Genomic DNA, 21,940 nt, shown 5'->3' with positions numbered 1-21,940 from the left:
GTGCTAGTATAGTACCGCCATACTAATGAATCATATTCGGTACTATACCGCCTCTAAAAAGCACTGGTACACCTGTATTTTAAAAAAAGGCTTGATGTTGCGTCGTTACATGGTGACATACCTGGTTTTAGAAGCAGAGGAGCATGTTAGGCAGCGCGCACACACAGAGTACTTAAGCAGACACAGTGTGTAGACAGAAAAGGGAGGATGCATGCATTTTGGTGTAAAAAGTCAAGATAAAGGTGAAGTTATAACACTGAAACACTTTCAGGAAGAGCTGCTTTAAGACATGGCGAGCTAGCTTCCGGCTAACGTCCACCCGCAGTGTTTTAGCTACGTCTAAATCACTAATCCTGGCCTCCATGGTGACAAATAAAGTGATTTTCTTACCTAAACATGCTTACCTATGTCACAATGTAAACAAACGCCATGGGTGGATCTACACCTGACATCCACTGTGATGATACCAAGTACAAAAGCGTATCTAGTCAATACTACTATGATTACATCACACAATCTTTGTTCCTTTTTTTACATTTCATATTATGTTTATAAAGTCAGTAAATACGTCCCTGGACACATGAGGACTTTGACTATGACCAATGTATGATCCTGTAACTACTTGGTATCGGATCGATGCCTAAATGTGTGGTATCATCCAAAACTAATGTCAAGTATCAAAGAAGAGAAGAATAAGTGATTATTACATTTTAACGGAAGTGTAGATAAAACATGTTGAAACAGAAAATAAACAGATATCAACAGAAAATGAACAATTGTGTGAATAATAAATTTTTTAGAGTTTGTCCCTCATAATGTGTACAAAATAATAATCAATCAATCAATCAATGTTTACTTATATAGCCCTAAATCACTAGTGTCTCAAAGGGCTGCACAAACCACCACGACATCCTCGGTAGGCCCACATAAGGGCAAGGAAAACTCACACCCAGTGGGACATCGGTGACAATGATGACTATGAGAACCTTAGAGAGGAGGAAAGCAATGGATGTCGAGCGGGTCTAGCATGATACTGTGAAAGTTCAATCCACAATGGATCCAACACAGTCGCGAGAGTCCAGTCCAAAGCGGATCCAACACAGCAGCGAGAGTCCCGTTCACAGCGGAGCCAGCAGGAAACCATCCCAAGCGGAGGCGGATCAGCATCGCAGAGATGTCCCCAGCCGATACACAGGCAAGCAGTACATGGCCACCGGATCGGACCGGACCCCCTCCACAAGGGAGAGTGGGACATAGAAGAAAAAGAAAAGAAACGGCAGATCAACTGGTCCAAAAAGGGAGTCTATTTAAAGGCTAGAGTATACAAATGAGTTTTAAGGTGAGACTTAAATGCTTCTACTGAGGTAGCATCTCGAACTGTTACCGGGAGGGCATTCCAGAGTACTGGAGCCCGAAATGAAAAAGCTCTACAGCCCGCAGACTTTTTTTGGGCTTTGGGGATCACTAATAAGCCGGAGTCCTTTGAACGCAGATTTCTTGCCGGGACATATGGTACAATACAATCGGCAAGATAGGATGGAGCTAGACCGTGTAGTATTTTATACATAAGTAGTAAAACCTTAAAGTCACATCTTAAGTGCACAGGAAGCCAGTGCAGGTGAGCCAGTACAGGCGTAATGTGATCAAACTTTCTTGTTCTTGTCAAAAGTCTAGCAGCCGCATTTTGTACCAACTGTAATCTTTTAATGCTAGACATGGGGAGACCCGAAAATAATACGTTACAGTAGTCGAGGCGAGACGTAACAAACGCATGGATAATGATCTCAGCGTCTTTAGTGGACAGAATGGAGCGAATTTTAGCGATATTACGGAGATGAAAGAAGGCCGTTTTAGTAACGCTTTTAATGTGTGCCTCAAAGGAGAGAGTTGGGTCGAAGATAATACCCAGATTCTTTACCGTGTCGCCTTGTTTAATTGTTTGGTTGTCAAATGTTAGAGTTGTATTATTAAATAGAGTTTGGTGTCTAGCAGGACCGATAATCAGCATTTCCGTTTTTTTGGCGTTGAGTTGCAAAAAGTTAGCGGACATCCATTGTTTAATTTCATTAAGACACGCCTCCAACTGACTACAATCCGGCGTGTTGGTCAGCTTTAGGGGCATGTAGAGTTGGGTGTCATCAGCATAACAGTGAAAGCTAATACCGTATTTGCGTATGATGTCACCTAGCGGCAGCATGTAGATGCTGAAGAGTGCAGGGCCAAGGACCGAACCCTGGGGAACTCCACACGTTACCTTAACGTAGTCCGAGGTCACATTGTTATGGGAGACACACTGCATCCTATCAGTAAGATAAGAGTTAAACCAAGACAGGGCTAAGTCTGACATACCAATTCGTGTTTTGATACGTTCTAATAAAATATTATGATCGACGGTATCGAAAGCAGCGCTAAGATCGAGGAGCAGCAACATAGATGACGCATCAGAATCCATCGTTAGCAATAGATCATTAGTCATTTTTGCGAGGGCTGTCTCCGTGGAGTGATTTGCCCTGAAACCGGATTGAAAGGTTTCACATAGATTGTTAGACGCTAAGTGTTCATTTAACTGCTCCGCAACAATTTTTTCGAGGATTTTTGAAATAAAGGGAAGGTGAGACACCGGTCGGTAGTTTACCATGAGGTCAGGATCGAGGTTAGGTCTTTTAAGAAGAGGATGAATAACCGCTTTTTTGAATGCTAGGGGAACAGTGCCCGAGGAGAGTGATAAGTTTATAATATTTAGCACTGATGGACCTAATAATACAAAGAGCTCCTTGATCAGTTTCCCAGGAAGAGGGTCAAGTAAACATGTTGTCTGTTTTATTCCATTTACACGTTGTAACAATTCCTCTAATGTTATTTCCTCAAAACGAGAGAAACTCTTTTGGAGGGCAGTATCCGCCGTGTATACCATCGTATCAGTGTTAATAGAACCCCGTTGTAGCTGGGACGCATTGTCTTTAATCTCCTTTCTAATGACTTCAATTTTCTTACTAAAGAATTGCATAAAGTCATCAGCTGAGTGGGTTGAGCTACTGGAAGGAGTCCCTTGTTGGGTTAGCGATGCTACCGTACTAAACAAAAATTTAGAATCGTTTTTATTACGGTGGATGAGATTTGAGTAATATTTAGCTTTAGCTAAGGTAAGCATGCGTTTATAAGTTATTAAACCATCACTCCATGCTTGATGGTGCACCTCAAGTTTAGTCGTGCGCCATTTGCGTTCCAGCTTTCTACATAATAATTTCTGAGCTCTAGTTTCTTCTGTAAACCACGGGGTGCGCTTTTTTGGAGCCTTTTTTAACTTTAGCGGTGCTATGTTATCAATGGTTTCGCGCAGGGCGTCGTTAAAGTTGTTAGTGAGGTTATCAATAATAGGTGTATAAATGGCACAATATGTTACTGCAGACTAACTCGCACAGGAGACAGATTGAACTCTTCTGATCATATTTGCCTCTTTGAGCTGTAATTTGACCCCCTTGAAATGCTTCATAGTGCAAGTTAAAACTCTACTATGTAAAGCGAAAGCCATTTATCAACAACATTCAGAATCGCCGAGCTGTAATTTGACCCCCTTAACATGCTTCAAAACTCACCAAATTTTACACACACATCAAAACTGGCGAAAACTGCCATCTAATAAAAAAACAAACCCCAAAAATCAAAATTGCGCTCTAGCGCCCCCTAGGAAAAAACACAGACAAAACTGCTTGTAACTTCTGTTAGGACATGAAACAAAAACCTCTATGTAGGGGGCAGCAGCCAAAGCGGGCCCGACCAACGCTGCTTGCACCTTTGATTACAGTTTGTCCCTCATAATGTGTAGAAAATAATAGGTGTATAAATTACACAATATGTTACTGCAGACTAATTAGGAGTCTTTGTTTGTTTACTTACTACTAAAAGACAAGTTGTCTAGTATGTTCAACATTTTATTTAAGTACTAAATTGGCAAACAACTGTGCAGTGATCACTTTGTAAAATGTTTGTAGGGCCAACTTAGGGCCAATTACGGCCAACTTATTTAGGGCGGACTTAGGGCCAATTAAGGCAAACTTATTTAGGGAGAACTTAGCGCCAACTTAGGCCAATTAGGGCCAATTAGGGCCAACTTAGGGCCAACATACGGCCAACTTTGTCTGTTTACTTACTACTAAAAGACAAGTTATCGAGTATGTTCACTATTTTATTTGAATACTAAATTGGCAAACAACTGTCTGCAGTGATCACTTTGTAAAATGTTTGTAGGGCCAACTTAGGGCCAATTACGGCCAACTTATTTAGGGCGGACTTAGGGCCAATTAAGGCCAACTTATTTAGGGACAACTTAGGGCCAATTAAGGCCAACTTATTTAGGGACAACTTAGGGCCAACTTAGCGCCAATTTAGGAAAATTAGGGCCAATTAGGGCCAACTTAAGCAAATTAAGGCTAATTTAGGCAAATTAAGGCTAATTTAGGCAAATTAGGGCAATTTAAGCCAATTAGGGCCAATTTAGGGTTAACTTATTTAGGGCCAATTTAGGGCCAACTTATTGTCAACTCTGGGCCAATTAGGGCCAATTTAGGCAAATTAGGGCTAATTTAGGCAAATTAGGGCTAATTTAGGCAAATTAGGGAAAAATAAGCCAATTGGGGCCAACTTAGGGCCAATGTAGGGATAACTTATTTAGGGCCAATTTATAGGCAAATTAGGCCAATTTAGGGCCTATTTAGGGCCAATTTAGGCAAATTAGGCCATCTTAGGGCCAATTTAGGCAAATTAGGCCCAACTTAGGGCTAACTTATTTAGGGCTAACTTAGGTCTGATTTATTTAGGGTCAATTTAAGGCCATTTAGGGCCAATTTAGGCAAATTAAGGCTAATTTAGGCAAATTAGGGCAATTTAAGCCAATTAGGGCCAAATTAGGGTTAACCTATTTAGGGCCAATTTAGGGCCAACTTATTGTCAACTCTGGTCCAATTAGGGCCAATTTAGGCAAATTAGGGCTAATTTAGGCAAATTAGGGAAAATTAAGCCAATTAGGGCCAATTTAGGGCCAAGGTAGGGATAACTTATTTAGGGCCAACTTAGGGCTAATTTATTTAGGGTGAACTTAAGGCCACTTAGGGCCACTTAGGGCCAATTTAGGCAAATTAGGGCAATTTAAGCCAATTAGGGCCAATTATGGCCAACTTAGGCAAATTTAGGCAAATTAGGGCAATTCAAGCCAATTAGGGCCAATTTAGGGCCAACTTATTTCAGGCCGATTTAGGGCCAACTTATTGTCAACTCCGGGCCAATTAGGGCCAATTTAGGCAAATTATGGCTAATTTAGGCAAGTTAGGACAAATTAAGTCAATTGGGGCCAATTAAGGCCAACTTTGTTTACTTACTACTAAAAGACATGTTGTCTAGTATGTTCAAGATTTTATTTAAGGACTAAATGACAATAGTAAACATATGTTTCATGTACACTAACATTTTTGGTGAAAATAAAGACAATAATGACATTTTTGGTGGTCCCGTTTATTTAGAAAATATTGGTATGGGGACAACGCTAATTTGGAAGGTGTCTTTATTTAAAGTTAGGAAGGAAGCCAGCAGCTGACTAAATATCAAATGAGGGCTGGCCCACTTTCGTCCTCCAAAATGAAAGGACGGTGTGTTTTCAGTTCTGTGGTGTTTGGGGGTGGAATGGAGGTAGTTTCCGCTAATTGTGGCCACTATTGTAAAATGGTGTGAGGGAAGCTCCACCCTGACCAATTTGAAGCAACAATCAGACTCTTTCATGTTTCAGCCTGAGACTTGAAAATAAAGCTGGATGTGTTTACATCAGCTCTGTCGCCACCCGGAGGAAGTTTGAGGTTACTGCACTGAAATCACATTCCTGTTGCTTCTCTTACTACCTTGTTCATCTGCTCACAGTCTAGTGCTGGAATTTTTTTTTAGAATTGTCGAAACAGAGCACACAATTCCCAAACAGGCTGAATATTTTTGAAGTTGCAGCAGTTTGAATCAGATGAAAAATGTGGAACTTTGAAAATATATGGGAATTTCGGGAAAATCGGGATTTTTTTTTTTAATGGTAGAAAAACTTGAATGGTCTGAATGAGTTACAATTACTGGTGTTGGAATTTTTCAAATCGGTCGAGAAATGTTGAGGTAGTAACAGGTTGAATTGAAAAATGGTATTACGGAATTCCCGGAATTTTGGGAAAAGTTGGAGTTGTTTTTAAATGGTAGAAAAACTTGAATGATCTGAATGAGTTACAATAATTGGTGTTCAAATTTTTCAAATCGGTTGAGAAATGTTGAAAGTAGTAAAATGTTGAATTGAGAAATGGTATTACAGAATTCCTGGAATGTCGGGAAAACCAGGAATTTTTCCAGTTCCAAAAACATCTCTCTTTTTTTGTCCTGATTAAGAGGAATGTTTTGACAGCGGAACGGTTGAAATGCATTGAAAAATGTGGGATGAGTAGTCTACAGTATAAAGGGTGGAAATAAGGCTTTGGAAAACCAGGAATTCCCAAAATCCTGGAATTTTGACTAACTTTGAAAAAAAGTTGTTTCAATTTCCAGAATCGTGGAGTGTGTAGAAGGTGGAATGGTTTCAATAGGTCGAAAAATGTGGAAATGGTAGAAGTTTGAAAAATGGCCAATTTATTTTGAATGGGGAAAAAGGTCCCGGAAAACCTAGAATTCTCGGAAATTTGGGAATTTGTCAAAGGAAAGCTCTGCAATTACCGAATAGGCTGAACATTTTGAAGTCGGAACAGTGTGAATCAGATGAAAAATGTGGAACTTTGAAGAATATCCCATTTATTTCAATGGGAATTCCCAAAGAATTTGGGAATTTCAGGAAAAGTGGGAAAATGATAGTTTTAATGTCCAGGATGAGTTGAATATGTTGTAGGTGGAATGGTTTGAAGCGGTTGAAAAATGTGGAAATAGTGGAAGTTCGAAAAATTATGAATGTCCATCAATGTCCCTCAAAACTGTAAATTCCAGGAAATCCGGGAAATGTTTTAGAATTTTTGAAGGAGAGCACACCATTCCTAAACAGGCTGAATATCTTTGAAGTTGCAGCAGTTTGAATCAGATGAAAAATGTGGAACTTTGAAAATATATGGGAATTTCGGGAAAATCGGGATTTATTTTTTTTTAATGGTAGAAAAATCTGAATGTTCTGAATGAGTTAAAGTAATTGGTGTTGGAATTTTTCAAATCGGTCGAGAAATGTATAAGTAGTAACAGGTTGAATTGAAAAGTGCTATTACAGAATTCCCGAAATTTGGGGAAAAGCTGGAGTTGTTTTTAAATAGTAGAAACACTTGAATGGTCTGAATGAGTAACAATAGTTGGCGTTCGAATTTTTCTAATCGGTCGAGAAATGTTGAAGTAGTAACATGTTGAATTGAAAAATGGTATTACAGAATTCCTGGAATGTCGGGAAAACCGGGAAATTTTCCAGTTCAAAAAACTACTTCGTTTTTTGTCCTGAGTAAGAGGAATGTTTTGACAGCGGAACGGTTGAAATGCATTGAAAAATGTATTAGGAGTAGTCTACAGTATAAAGGGTGGAAATAAGGCTTTGGAAAACCAGGAATTCCCCAAATCCTGGAATTTTGACTAACTTTGAAAAAAAGTTGTTTCAATTTCCAGAATCGTGGAGTGTGTAGAAGGTGGAATGGTTTCAATAGGTCGAAAAATCTGGAAATGGTAGAAGTTTGAAAAATGGCCAATTTATTTTGAATGGGAAAAATGTCCCGGAAAACCTAGAATTCTGGGAAATCTGGGAATTTTGGGAATTTTTCAAGGGAAAGCCGCCCGATTCCCGAATAGGCTAAGCAGTTTAAAATTGGAACGCTTTGAATCAGATGAAAAATGTGGAACTTTGAAGAATATCCAATTTATTTCAATGGGAATATCCAAAGAATTTCGGGAAAAGCGAGATTTTTTTTTTTTTTAAATGGTAGTAAAACTTATAATGGTCCGAATGAGTTCGAATGAGGTGTTGGAATTTTTCAAATCAGTGGAGAAATGTTGAATTATAACATTTTTAATTGAGAAATGGTATTACGGAATTCCTGGAATTTTGGGGAAAACGGAAATTTTTCCCTGATTAAGAGGAATGTTTTGACGGTGGAATGGTTGAAATGCGTTGAAAAATGTGGAAGGAGTACTCGCCAGAATAAAAATAAGGCTTTGGAAAACCGGGAATTCTGGAAAATCCTCAAAAAAATGTTTAGCTTGGAAAAAAAGTAGTTTAAAATGTCCAGGATGGTGGAATGTGTTGAAGGTGGAATGGTTTGAATAGATCGAAAAATGTGGAAATGGTGGAAGTTTGAAAAATGGCCAATTCATTTTGAAACGGAAAAAGGTCCCGGAAAACCTAGAATTCTGGGGAATCTGGGAATTTTTGGAATTTTTCCAGGGAAAGCCCCCTGATTCCCGAATAGGCTAAGCAGTTTAAAGTTGGAACGCTTTGAATCAGATGAAAAATGTGGAACTTTGAAAAATATCCAATTTATTTCAATGGGAATATCCAAAAACTTTGGGAATTTCGGGAAAAGCGAGATTTTTTTTTTTTTTAAATGGTAGTAAAACTTATAATGGTCCGAATGAGTTTGAATGAGGTGTTGGAATTTTTCAAATCAGTGGAGAAATGTTGAATTATAACATTTTTAATTGAGAAATGGTATTACGGAATTCCTGGAATTTTGGGGAAAACGGGAATTTTTCCCTGATTAAGAGGAATGTTTTGACGGTAGAATGGTTGAAATGTGTTGAAAAATGTGGGAGGAGTACTCGCCAGAATAAAAATAAGGCTTTGGAAAACCGGGAATTCTGGAAAATCCTGAAAAAAATGTTTAACTTGGAAAAAAAGTAGTTTAAAATGTCCAGGATGGTGGAATGTGTTGAAGGTGGAATGGTTTGAATAGATCGAAAAATGTTGAAATGGTGGAAGTTTGAAAAATGGCCAATTCATTTTGAAACGGAAAAAGGTCCCGAAAAACCTGGATTTCTGGGGAATCTGGGAATTTTTGGAATTTTTCAAGGGAAAGCCCCCCGATTCCCGAATAGGTTAAGCAGTTTAAAGTTGGAACGCTTTGAATCAGATGAAAAATGTGGAACTTTGAAGAATATGCAATTTATTTTTAATGGGAATATCCAAAGAATTTGGGAATTTCGGGAAAAGCGGGATTTTTTTTTTTTTTTAATGGTAGTAAAACTTAAATGGTCTGAATGATTAGTGTTGGAATTTCTCAAATCGGTCGAGAAATGTTGAAGAAGTAACATGTTTAATTGAGAAATAATATTACAGAATTTCGGGAAAAGCGGGATTTGAAAAAAAAATGGTAGAATAACTTGAATGTTCTGAATGAGGTTTTGGAATTTTTCAAATCGGTGGAGAAAGTAACAGAAGTAGTAACAGGTTCAATTGAAAACGGAATTCCTGGAATTTTGGGAAATCCGGGAATTTTTCCCTGAATAAGAGGAATGTTTTGACGGTGGAATGGTTGAAATGTGTTGAAAAATGTGGGAGGAGTACTCGCCAGAATAAAAATAAGGCCTTGGAAAACCGGGAATTCTGGAAAATCCTGAAAAAAAATGTTTAGCTTGGAAAAAATGTAGTTTAAAATTTCCAGGATGGTGGAACGCGTTGAAGGTGGAATGGTTTGAATAGATCGAAAAATGTTGAAATGGTGAAAGTTTGAAAAATGGCCAATTCTTTTTGAAACGGAAAAAGGTCCCAGAAAACCTAGAATTCTGGGGAATCTGGGAATTTGTGGAATTTTTCAAGGGAAAGCCCCCTGATTCCCGAATAGGCTGAGCAGTTTAAAGTTGGAACGTTTTGAATCAGATGAAAAATGTGGAACTTTGAAGAATATCCAATTTATTTCAATGGGAATATCCAAAGAATTTGGGAATTTCGGGAAAAGCGAGATTTTTTTTTTTTTAAATGGTAGTAAAACTTATAATGGTCCGAATGAGTTTGAATGAGGTGTTGGAATTTTTCAAATCAGTGGAGAAATGTTGAAGTAGTATCATTTTTAATTGAGAAATGGTATTACGGAATTCCTGGAATTTTGGCAAAACCGGGAATTTTTTGCTGATTAAGAGGAATGTTTTGACGGTGGAATGGTTGAAATGCGTTTAAAAATGTGGGAGGAGTACTCGCCAGAATAAAAATAAGGCTTTGGAAAACCGGGAATTCTGGAAAATCCTGGAGAAAATGTTTAATTTGGAAAAAAAGTAGTTTAAAATTTCCAGGATGGTGGAATGTGTTGAAGGTGGAATGGTTTGAATAGATCGAAAAATGTGGAAATGGTGGAAGTTTGAAAAATGGCCAATTAATTTTGAAACGGAAAAAGGTCCCGGAAAACCTAGAATTCTGGGGAATCTGGGAATTTTTGGAATTTTTCAAGGGAAAGCCCCCTGATTCCCGAATAGGCTAAGCAGTTTGAAATTGGAACACTTTGAATCAGATGAAAAATGTGGAACTTTGAAGAATATCCAATTTATTTTTAATGGGAATATCCAAAGAATTTGGGAATTTCGGGAAAAGCGAGATTTTTTTTTTTTTTTAAATGGTGGTAAAACTTATAATGGTTTGAATGTGGTGTTGGAATTTTTCAAATCAGTGGAGAAATGTCGAAGTAGTATCATTTTTAATTGAGAAATGGTATTACGGAATTCCTGGAATTTTGGGAAAAACGGGAATTTTTCCCTGATTAAGAGGAATGTTTTGACGGTGGAATGGTTGAAATGCGTTGAAAAATGTGGGAGGAGTACTCGCCAGAATAAAAATAAGGCTTTGGAAAACCGGGAATTCTGGAAAATCCTGAAAAAAAATTTTAACTTGGAAAAAAGTAGTTTAAAATGTCCAGGATGGTGGAATGTGTTGAAGGTGGAATGGTTTGAATAGATGGAAAAAGGTGGAATTTTGAAAAATGGCCAATTCATTTTGAAACATAAACGGTCCCAGAAAACCTGGAATTCTGGGAAATCTGGGAATTTTGGGAATTTGTCAAGGTAAAGCCCCGCAGTTCCCAAACAGGCCGAACAGTTTGAAATTGGAACGCTTTAAATCGCGTGGAAAATGTGGAAGGTAGAGCGCGTCAAATTCTAGAGAAGAAGAAATAGACGATCTTTGGTGCAGAAAACAATGTGTGAAAGATTTGGAACGTTCACACAATACTAAAAAAAATACGTGGAATTATGCATGGGAGAAGGAAAAGACAGCATTCTATTTATTTTATGCCGAGTCATGAATATTTTAGAGAGCACAAATCAACGCAAGCCGGCTTTATTACGGACTTTGCTTTGTGAACTGGAGGTGTGTCATGTGGGAGCAGGACATGTCTCCCTGACCACCTGAGGGCGCCACAGACTGTGAAGGCTTTAAAAAAAAGGCTTAAAAACCCTTCTTTTTAAAAAAAACTTTTTTTAAAGATATATGTGTGCTAGTTCTAGCTTTTTTCACTCTTTATTTTACTTGTTGGGGGCAGCTATTTGTTGTTCTAGCGTTGTTTTTTCAATTATTTTCAATTAATTTATGTATTTTAAAATGCACTGTAGCACTTTGAGGTTGTTTGTTCAATGTAAAGTGCTTTTACAAGTAAAATCGATTATTATTATTATTATGTCTCCAGAGTCTGACGGCCATCTCGCTGTTTTTGCAGAGCTCCCAGCAGCTGAAACACTGGAGGAGATAATGGAAGAGACGCCAGCAGCTGCAACCCAGGTCCAGGGAGAAGACCCGAGTCTCCCAGACCTTGGGGACGATCAATGCGGTGATCTGTCCTCAGATGGCAAGTACGAACTCTAATAACGCCTTTGCACGATTCCGTTGGTAAATCCTTCTTAGGAGTACCTTTTTAATCCGTTGGTTTTCTTTTGGATCCGGCAGAGCGCCACAGGTCCCAGGTGACACCTTGGATGTCAAGACACTGGCTGGCACGTCTCACCTGGCAGGTATGATGACATCGCGGAAAGATATAAGTTGGAACTATACACTACTTTCTATTAGAATTTGTATATTGAATATTGTAATATCTCTACACATAGAAAACAGACTTTTTACCAACAGGAAGTAGTGGTCACATGACATGAAAGATAGAAAACATATTTTATACCAGGGGTCAGCAACCTTTTTGAAACCAAGAGCTACTTTTTGGGTACTGATTAATGCCAAGGGCTACCAGTTTGATACACACTTAAATAAATTGCCACAAAAAGCCAATTTGCTCAATGTACCTTTTAATAAATAAATCTATATATATATATATATATATGGGTATTTCTGTCTTTCATTCCGTCGTACATTTTTTTTTCTTTTACGGAAGGTTTTTTGTAGAGAATAAATGATGAAAAAAACACATAATTGAACAGTTTAAAAGAGGAGAAAACAGGCAAAAAAATTAAAGTTTAAAACATAGTTTATCTTCAATTTCGACTCTTTAAAATTCAAAATTCAACCGAAAAAAAAGAAGACGAAAAATAGCTCAATTTGAATCTTTTGGAAAAAATTAAAAAAAATAGGCTAAGGAACATCATTAGTCATTTTTCCTGCTAAAGATTAATTTTGGAATTTTGATGGCATGTTTTAAATAGGTTAAAATACAATATGCACTTTGTTAGAATATATAACAAATTGGACCAAGCTATATTTCTAACAAAGACAAATCCTTATTTCTTCTAGATTTTCCAAAACAAACATTTTAAAACAAATTTAAAATACTTTGAAATAAGATTCAAATTTGATTCTACAGATTTTCTAGATTTACCAGAATATTTTTTGGGAATTTTAATCATAATAAGTTTGAAGAAATATTTGACAAATGTTCTTCGTCGAAAAAAAAAAGAGGCTAAAATGAAGAATTAAATTAAAATGTATTTATTATTCTTTACAATTTAATTTTTAATTTAATTTTTTCTTTTTTTTTTCTTTTCATATAGCGCTTTTCTCTAGTGACTCAAAGCGCTTTACATAGTGAAACCCAATATCTAAGTTACATTTAAAGCAGTGTGGGTGGCACTGGGAGCAGGTGGGTAAAGTGCCTTGCCCAAGGACACAACGGCAGTGACTAGAATGGCAGAAGCGGGAATCGAACCTGCAACCCTCAAGTTGCTGGCACGGCCACTCTACCAACCGAACTAAACATAAATTTATTTGAAAATTGATTTAAATTGTCAGGAAAGAAGAGGAAGGAATTTAAAAGGTAAAACGGTATATGTGTTTAAAAATCCTAAAATCATATTTAAGGTTATTTTTTTCTCTAAAATTGTCTTTCTGAAAGTTACAAGAAGCAAAGTAAAAAAAAAAAAAAAAAAATTATTTAAACAAGTGAAGACCAAGTCTTTAAAATATTTTCTTGGATTTTCAAATTCTATTTGAGTTTTGTCTCTCTTAGAATTAAAAATGTCAAGCAAAGCGAGACCAGCTTGCTAGTAAATAAATACAATTTAAAAAATAGAGGCAGCTCACTGGTAAGTGCTGCTTTTTGAGCTATTTTTAGAACAGGCCAGCGGGCGACTCATCTGGTCCTTACGGGCGACCTGATATAAATCAAGAAACACATTTAACTTGTTAACAAAACCTGTCTTTCATAAATAAATCAATATCAATGATTTATATAGAAAAGAAAGTACTTCATTGGTCCCTGGACGAAATTCAGCACCACAATTGGCTCACAATAAACACTGAGGTATTTTTTTTACATGTGAATAATATAAATACAGTCTATTATACAGCATTATTCACATGTGAATAATATAAATACAGTCTATTATACAGCATTATTCACATGTGATTAATATAAATATAGTCTATTATACAGCATTATTCACATGTGAATAATATAAATATAGTCTATTATACAGCATTATTCACATGTGAATAATATAAATACCGTCTATTATACAGCATTATTCACATGTGAATAATATAAATACAGTCTATTATACAGCATTATTCACATGTGAATAACATAGATACAGTCTATTATACAGCATTATTCACATGCGAATAATATAAATACAGTCTATCATACAGCATTATTCACATGTGAATAATATAAATACATTATATTATACTGAATTATTCACATGTGAATAATACAGTCTATTATACATCATTATTCACTTGTGAATAATATAAATATAGTCTATTATACAGCATTATTCACATGTGAATAACATAGATACAGTCTATTATACAGCATTATTCACATGTGAATAATATAAATACATTCTATTATACTGCATTATTCACATGTGAATAATACAAATACAGTATATTATACAGCATTATTCACATGTGAATAACAGATACAGTCTATTATACAGCATTATTCACATGTGAATAATATAGATACAGTCTATTATACAGCATTATTCACATGCAAATAATATAAATACAGTTTATTATACATCATTATTCACATGTGAATAATATAAATACAGTCTATTATACAGCATTATTCACATGTGAATAATATAAATACAGTCTATCATACAGCATTATTCACTTGTGAATAATATAAATACAGTCTATTATACAGCATTATTCACATGTGAATAACATAGATACAGTCTATTATACAGCATTATTCACATGTGAATAATATAAATACATTCTATTATACTGAATTATTCAAATGTGAATAATACAGTCTATTATACATCATTATTCACTTGTGAATAATATAAATACAGTCTATTATACAGCATTATTCACATGTGAATAACATAGATACAGTCTATTATACAGCATTATTCACATGTGAATAATATAAATACATTCTATTATACTGAATTATTCACATGTGAATAATACAGTCTATTATACATCATTATTCACTTGTGAATAATATAAATACAGTCTATTATACAGCATTGTTCACATGTGAATAACATAGATACAGTCTATTATACAGCATTATTAACATGTGAATAATATAAATACATTCTATTATACTGAATTATTCGCATGTGAATAATACAGTCTATTATACATCATTATTCACATGCAAATAATATAAATATAGTCTATTATACATCATTATTCACATGTGAATAACATAGATACAGTCTTTTATACAGCATTATTCACATGTGAATAATATAAATACATTCTATTATACTGAATTATTCGCATGTGAATAATACAGTCTATTATACATCATTATTCACATGCAAATAATATAAATACAGTCTATTATACATCATTATTCACATGTGAATAACATAGATACAGTCTTTTATACATTCTAGTACAGTCAAAAAAGGAACATATACAGTCTGATGGCTGTCGGTATGAAGGACTTCCTGTGTCGTACTTTCCGTCCAATACCAAACGATGGACGGACACACCCTCCACCATTGAGCGGTAGCTCGCCATCCACGTAATGAGCACCCCCTGATGTAGGCAATTGTAAAACTAATGCTACCATGAGCTAGTTGTTAGTGTTCCCGTTCAATAAAATGTTCTAAGTTGCAAACAGAACTCGTAAGTTGTAGCCGCCAACCGTGACGAAGCTCCTGACAATCCTTTCTATTTCGGACAGAACGTCAGCCCACACCTGAACAGCCCGGAGACGAGGACCGCGTCCCTGGAACCGACGGCCCCCAGCCGTCACCGCAGGGTGCAGAGACATCTCAGGCATCTGTTGGGGAAACCTCCACGGAGGAGACGTTTGAGCCCGAGCACCTGGGCATAAAGGGCGCATCGCCCCCCAGTGGCGAGGACGCACAATTGCAGACGGATCAAGACATCTCTCCTGCCGACCAGACGGCGAATGTCACCACTTCCGCCGACCTCACCTGTAGCCAAGCCTCAGAGGTTTCCTCGTGCCAAGACTCCACGCCAAAATCCCCCAGCCGCCTAGACTTTGAGCCCAAGCCTTCCAATGAGTTGACCAGGGACTACGTTCCCAAGGTGGGGATGACCACGTACACGGTGGTGCCTCCCAAGTCCAATGAGAAGCTGAGGTACTTTGAAGTCGCGCTGACACTGGAGTTGCCCCCTGCTGCTCAGTCCGGCGGGGAGGGGCCACCAGTCAACGTAGACTCTGTCGATGGATGCCTAGCTCAGTCCATTCCCGCCTCACCTCCCAGCAGGTTGTGCTCACCTCAAGAAGGTCCACCAGGGGAGGTCCGGGCCACCAAAGTTCCACCCGCAACTAAACCCAAGCCGGGTTCTTTCCGCTTGCCCAAGCACAAAAAGCCAGCTGGGTATTACGTAACATCAGCCGCGGAGAAGACCGGTCCAGTTTCTGTGGACCGGGTGGACTTACCACCACTCGAGGGCGCCACAGCGGCGACTGATGCTTCCGGCCAGGTGCGGGAGACGAGGCAGAGCAAAGAGCAAAGGCTAAGCTTGGAGAAACTCAGGAGCTTTGCTACTCCCAGGCCTTTTTCCCCCAGAACGCCGTCCCGCTTCGCCCAGGCCGTGTCCGTTGCCGTGAGGCGGAGCCACTCCTCGCCACGCGGACCCGAGTCAACCGGCTCTCCGCCGAGGCCGCGTCCTCCTGCTGCCGGACCGTGTTCCTTCGTCGAGAAGGCTGCAGTCTTGGATTTGAAGGTGAGTTCTGATGAGATTGAAGAACTTGGTTGGTTTATGAGCAGCTTGTTCAATACAAAAACTGATCAGAAAAGTTCACCAGAACAAACTGAAGGAGGGGAGAAGCGGTTGATGGTGAAGACGCAAGCAGATTTTGAATCTGGATTTGGATTTGTGAACAAAGAGAAGACCGTCTAGTTTAGCGTGTGCTAAAGGGACTTGGGCAAAGTGGAAGTTTCCCTCCCACGGGTTCTGCTGATCACGACAGATCTTCTTGTGAGCCCAGTAGTCCGGTTTGACAATTATTTTATTCGTGCACACGCCACCACAGCGCACTGTTCTACGACTTTTCAGTCCTTGTTTTGAGTCTTTCTCTCGGCGTGTCTTTGTCTTGCTCCAACTCCCACTCCAACCACGTGTCTCAACCCGGCTGCTGCTAATAAGGGCGACAGGTGATTAGATAACACGTCCCAGCTGGGCAATCTACTCACCTGCCGCTGGCATCGAGGCTGGTCCTTACACACCCTGCTCCGTGGCAGGCCCGCAGACCACGGCCCCCTCCACAGCCAGTAAATCTGATTCTGCTGAGTAGCAAAAACATTACACAACAAATCCAAAGGTACTGTAAGGTAACCTTTTTCCCGCGCTATGAACCCTGCGGCTTATATGCGCTAATTTATACTATTTTTGTTTCTGGGTTCATTATCAACCAATCAAAGTTGACTACTATAACCCTTAATGACAAATGTCTCAAAGGCCTGCACAAGTCACATCCTGGGCTAAGATATCACATCAGGGCAAGGAAAAACTCAACCCAATGGGAACAACCAGAAACTTTGGCTTCAATAATTCCGAGTCTAACACTGACACCCACATTTCAGACTCTGGAAACACTGCTTGGTGCCTCGTCTGAGCTGCTGTGACTTAGATGACCATATTAACTAATTAGATGACCATATTAACTAATTATGATTACCATAGTAACTAAATAGATGACCATAGACACTAATTAGATGACCATAGTCACTCATTAGATTACCACAGTAACTAATTAGATGACCACATTAACTAATTGGATTACCATAGTAACTAATTGCATGGCCGTGGTAACTAGTATATTACCATAGGCACTAATTAGATGACCATAGTCACTCATTAGATCACCACAGTAACTAATTAGATTACCATAGTAACTAATTTGATGACCATAGTAAATAATTAGAAAACCACAGTAACTAATATGACCACCATAGTAACTAATTAGATGACCACAGTAACTAATATGAATGTCATAGTAACTAAATAAATTGCCATATTAACTAATTAGATGACCAAAGTTACTAATTTGATGACCATAGTAACTAATTAGATGACCACAGTAATTAATTATATTACCATTGTAACTCATTAGATGACCATAGTAACTAATTCGATGACCACAGTAACTAACTCCATTACCATAGTAAATAATTAGATGACCATGTTAACTAGTATATTGCCATAGTAACTAATTAGGTAACCCTAGTAACTAATTAGATGACCATAGTAACTAGTGGATTACCATAGTAACTAATTAGATTACCATAGTAACTAATTAAGTGACCACAGTAATTAATTATATTACCATAGTAACTAATTAGATGACCACAGTAACTTATTATATTACCATAGTAACTAATTAGATTACCATAATAACTAATTAGATGACAACAGTAACTAACTACTTTACCATAGTAAATAATTACATTACCATATTAACTAGTATATTGCCATAGTAACTAATTAGATAACCATAGTAACTAATTAGATGACCATAGTAACTAATTAGATGACCATAGTAACTAATTAGTTGACCATAGTAACTAATATATTACCATAGTAACTAATTAGATGACCATAGTACCTAATTAGATGACCATACTAAATAATTAGATTGACCATAGTAACTAGTATATTACCATAGTAACTAATTAGATGACCATAGTAACTAATTAGATGACCATAGTAACTAATTAGATGACCATAGTAACTAATTAGATGACTATAGTAACTAATATATTACAATAGTACCTAATTAGATGACCATAGTAACTAGTATATTACCATAGTAACTAATTACTATAATTCTAATTTTCCTGAAGGAATAGATAAAGTACTATCTAATCTAATCTAACTAGATGACGATAGTAACTAATTTGTTTACCTTAGTAACTAATTAGATGACCATAGTAACTACTACATATTAGTATAGTAACTAATTAGATGACCATAGTAACTAATATATTACCATAATAACTAATTAGATAACTATTGTAACTAGTATATTACCATAGTAACTAATTAGATGACAATAGTAACTAATTAGTTTACCATAGTAACTAATATATTACCATACTAACTAATTAGATGACAATAGTAACTAATTAGTTTACCATAATATCTCATTAGATTAGCATTGTGACTAATTTGTTTACCATAGTAACTAATATATTACCATAGTAACTAATTAAATGACCGTAGTAACTCATTAGATGACCATAGTAACTAGTATATTACCGTAGTAACTAATTGGATGGCCATGTTAACTAGTATATTACCATAGTAACTAATTAGATGACCATAGTAACTAGTATATTACCATAATAACTAATTACTATAATTTCCCTGAAGGGACTCTCCTGAAGGAACTAATAAAGTACTATCTAATCTAACCTAACTAGATGACCATAGTAACTAATTTGTTTACTATAGTAACTAATTAGATGACCATAGTAACTAATATATTACCATAGTAACTCATTAGATGACCATAGTAACTAATTAGATGACCATAATAACTAACTAAATTGACCATAGTAACTACTATATTACCATGGTAACTAATTAGATTAGCAGAGTAACTAGATTAGCATAGTAACTAGTATGTCATGCAAGAGCGCAGGATCCGACCATTGAAAGACTTAGTCTAGTTGAAGACTAGGACAACAGGACAATGACCCCAAACCCAGGTGAAAAGTGGTCAAGGAATAGGCTAGAATGAAGGTTTTAGAATGGCCTTCTCAAAGTCCTGATTTAACACCTTTGGACAATGCTGAAGAAACAAGTCCATGTCAGAAAAGCAACACATTAAGCTGAACCGTAGCAATCTTGTGGTGAAAAATGTCAGCAGAAGCTTGTTGATGACTAGCAAAAGCAGGAGAACTTGCCAAGGAACATGGAAGCAAATATGAAGATTGCTGGACGGATACTTTTGACTGCTCACATGTTGGGTGGAGCCTCGAGAAATGAGCTGACAACCAAAGTTCTTGCATGTGTGGCTTGGGGGTCAAATTTGACACCCTAAAAGACAAGCATGTGGACAGCGACCCCCTCTAGTGGCCAGTTCTCTGTAAACTATCTTCTTTGTCTCCAGGGCCAGGTGCCCGGGGTCCAGGGTCAAACCACATCCTCAGACCGAAGTCAAGAGCCACCAACAGAAGCTCCTGATGACAGCAAATGATCTTCTGTAAGAAAAGTACCAATATTTCACTTCTCATCTTTTTATTCATAGGTTTTTGTTGTTTTTCAGGAGAACATCTGGACCTCTCTGCCCCCAGACACCTTCATAGACCTGACCCTTCATGGACTTCTCTGCCCCCAGACCCCTTCATAGACCTGACCCTTCATGGACTTCTCTGCTCCCAGACACCTTCATAGACCTGACCCTTCATGGTCTTCTCTGCTCCCAGACACCTTCATAGACCTGACCCTTCATGGTCTTCTCTGCCCCCAGACACCTTCATAGACCTGACCCTTCATGGTCTTCTCTGCTCCCAGACACCTTTGTAGACCTGACCCTTCATGGTCTTCTCTGCTCCCAGACACCTTCATAGACCTGACCCTTCAAGGTCTTCTCTGCTCCCAGACACCTTCATAGACCTGACCCTTCATGGTCTTCTCTGCTCCCAGACACCTTCGTAGACCTGACCCTTCATGGTCTTTTCTGCTCCCAGACACCTTCATAGACCTGACCTTTCATGGACTTCTCTGCTCCCAGACACCTTCGTAGACCTGACCCTTCATGGTCTTCTCTGCCCCCAGACACCTTCATAGACCTGACCCTTCATTGTCTTCTCTGCTCCCAGACACCTTCATAGACCTGACCCTTCATGGTCTTCTCTGCTCCCAGACACCTTCATAGACCTGACCCTTCATGGTCTTCTCTGCTCCCAGACACCTTCATAGACCTGACCCTTCATGGTCTTCTCTGCTCCCAGACACCTTCATAGACCTGACCCTTCATGGTCTTCTCTGCTCCCAGACACCTTCATAGACCTGACACTTCATGGATTTCTCTAATCCCAGATACTTTTACAGACCTGACCTTTCATGGTCATATTTTCTCCCAGACACCTCCATTGACCTGACACATCATGGTCTTCTTTTTTCCCCAGACACCTTCATAGACCTGACCCTTCATGGTCTTCTTTTTTCCCCAGACACCTTCATAGACCTGACCCTTCATGGATTTCTCTGCTCCCAGATACTTTTACAGACCTGACCTTTCATGGTCGTATTTTCTCCCAGACACTTTCATAGATATGACCCTTCGTGGTCTTCTTTTCTCCCAGTCATGGACTTCTCTGCTCCCAGACACCTTCATAGACCTGACCCTTCATGGTCTTCTCTGCTCCCAGACACTTTCATAGACCTGACCCTTCATGGACTTATTTGCTCCCAGACACCTTCATAGACCTGACATTTCATGGACTTCTTTGCTCCCAGACACCTTCATAGACCTGACCCCTCATGGACTTCTCTGCTCCCAGACACCTTCATAGACCTGACCCTTCATGGACTTCTTTTAATTATGCTTTTATTTTCAGTCTGATGCTCTAACTTGCATTTAATGCATTGCTGTTTTAGAGGATCAGAATATAAACAGTTCTATAAATGTTGATGATTTTTCAGAGTTGCAGTGAAGTGTGTTGGGTTTATAGTCCAGGTCCTGGCTGATGGTACTCAAAGACCCGCAGAGGAGTCTTTTCTATTTAAATGTGCTGAAACTGTATGCCAGAAATGAGGAATAAAGGTGCAGTAAAACTGAAGCTGTGATCCTTCCAGACAAAGCAGTAAAGTTGTCAGGTTGTGTAATTGGTAGATAAAAATAGAATCTCCAGATCCTTTTCAACTTATATTCAATTGAATAGACTGCAAAGACAAATATATTTCATCTTCACACTGAGAAACTTTGTTAGTTTTCGCAAATATTAGCTTATTTGGGGTATGATGCCTGCGACATGTTTCAAAAAAGCTGGCACCAGTGGCAAAAAAGATTGAGAAAGTTGAGGAATGCTCATCAAAGACTTATTGGGAACATCCCACAGGTGAATAGGCGAATTGGGAACA

The 21,940-nt window shown here is 38.1% G+C and overlaps 1 protein-coding gene across 4 annotated transcripts in view; it reads left to right on the top strand.

Annotated features, from left to right (window-relative positions):
• The window catches only part of LOC133538364 (cordon-bleu protein-like 1), an 83,006-nt gene extending 61,367 nt beyond the window's left edge, over positions 1–21,639 (top strand). For 3 of the 4 annotated variants that reach the window (XM_061879943.1, XM_061879942.1, XM_061879945.1), the window contains exons 9-13: positions 11,643–11,805; positions 11,900–11,964; positions 15,558–16,573; positions 19,965–20,057; positions 20,121–21,639. In XM_061879943.1, the coding sequence (XP_061735927.1) occupies positions 11,643–11,805; positions 11,900–11,964; positions 15,558–16,573; positions 19,965–20,051 (1,331 nt within the window). In that variant the 3' untranslated portion in view covers positions 20,052–20,057; positions 20,121–21,639. The remainder of the gene's footprint in view (positions 1–11,642; positions 11,806–11,899; positions 11,965–15,557; positions 16,574–19,964; positions 20,058–20,120) is intronic. The other variant, XM_061879944.1, reaches the window with a different exon arrangement.
• Positions 21,640–21,940: the final 301 nt, after the last annotated feature.

The sequence above is a fragment of the Nerophis ophidion genome, linkage group LG19 (assembly GCF_033978795.1).
Source record: "Nerophis ophidion isolate RoL-2023_Sa linkage group LG19, RoL_Noph_v1.0, whole genome shotgun sequence".
NCBI classification, from domain to species: domain Eukaryota; kingdom Metazoa; phylum Chordata; class Actinopteri; order Syngnathiformes; family Syngnathidae; genus Nerophis; species Nerophis ophidion.
This window is presented reverse-complemented; position numbering and strand designations above follow the sequence as displayed.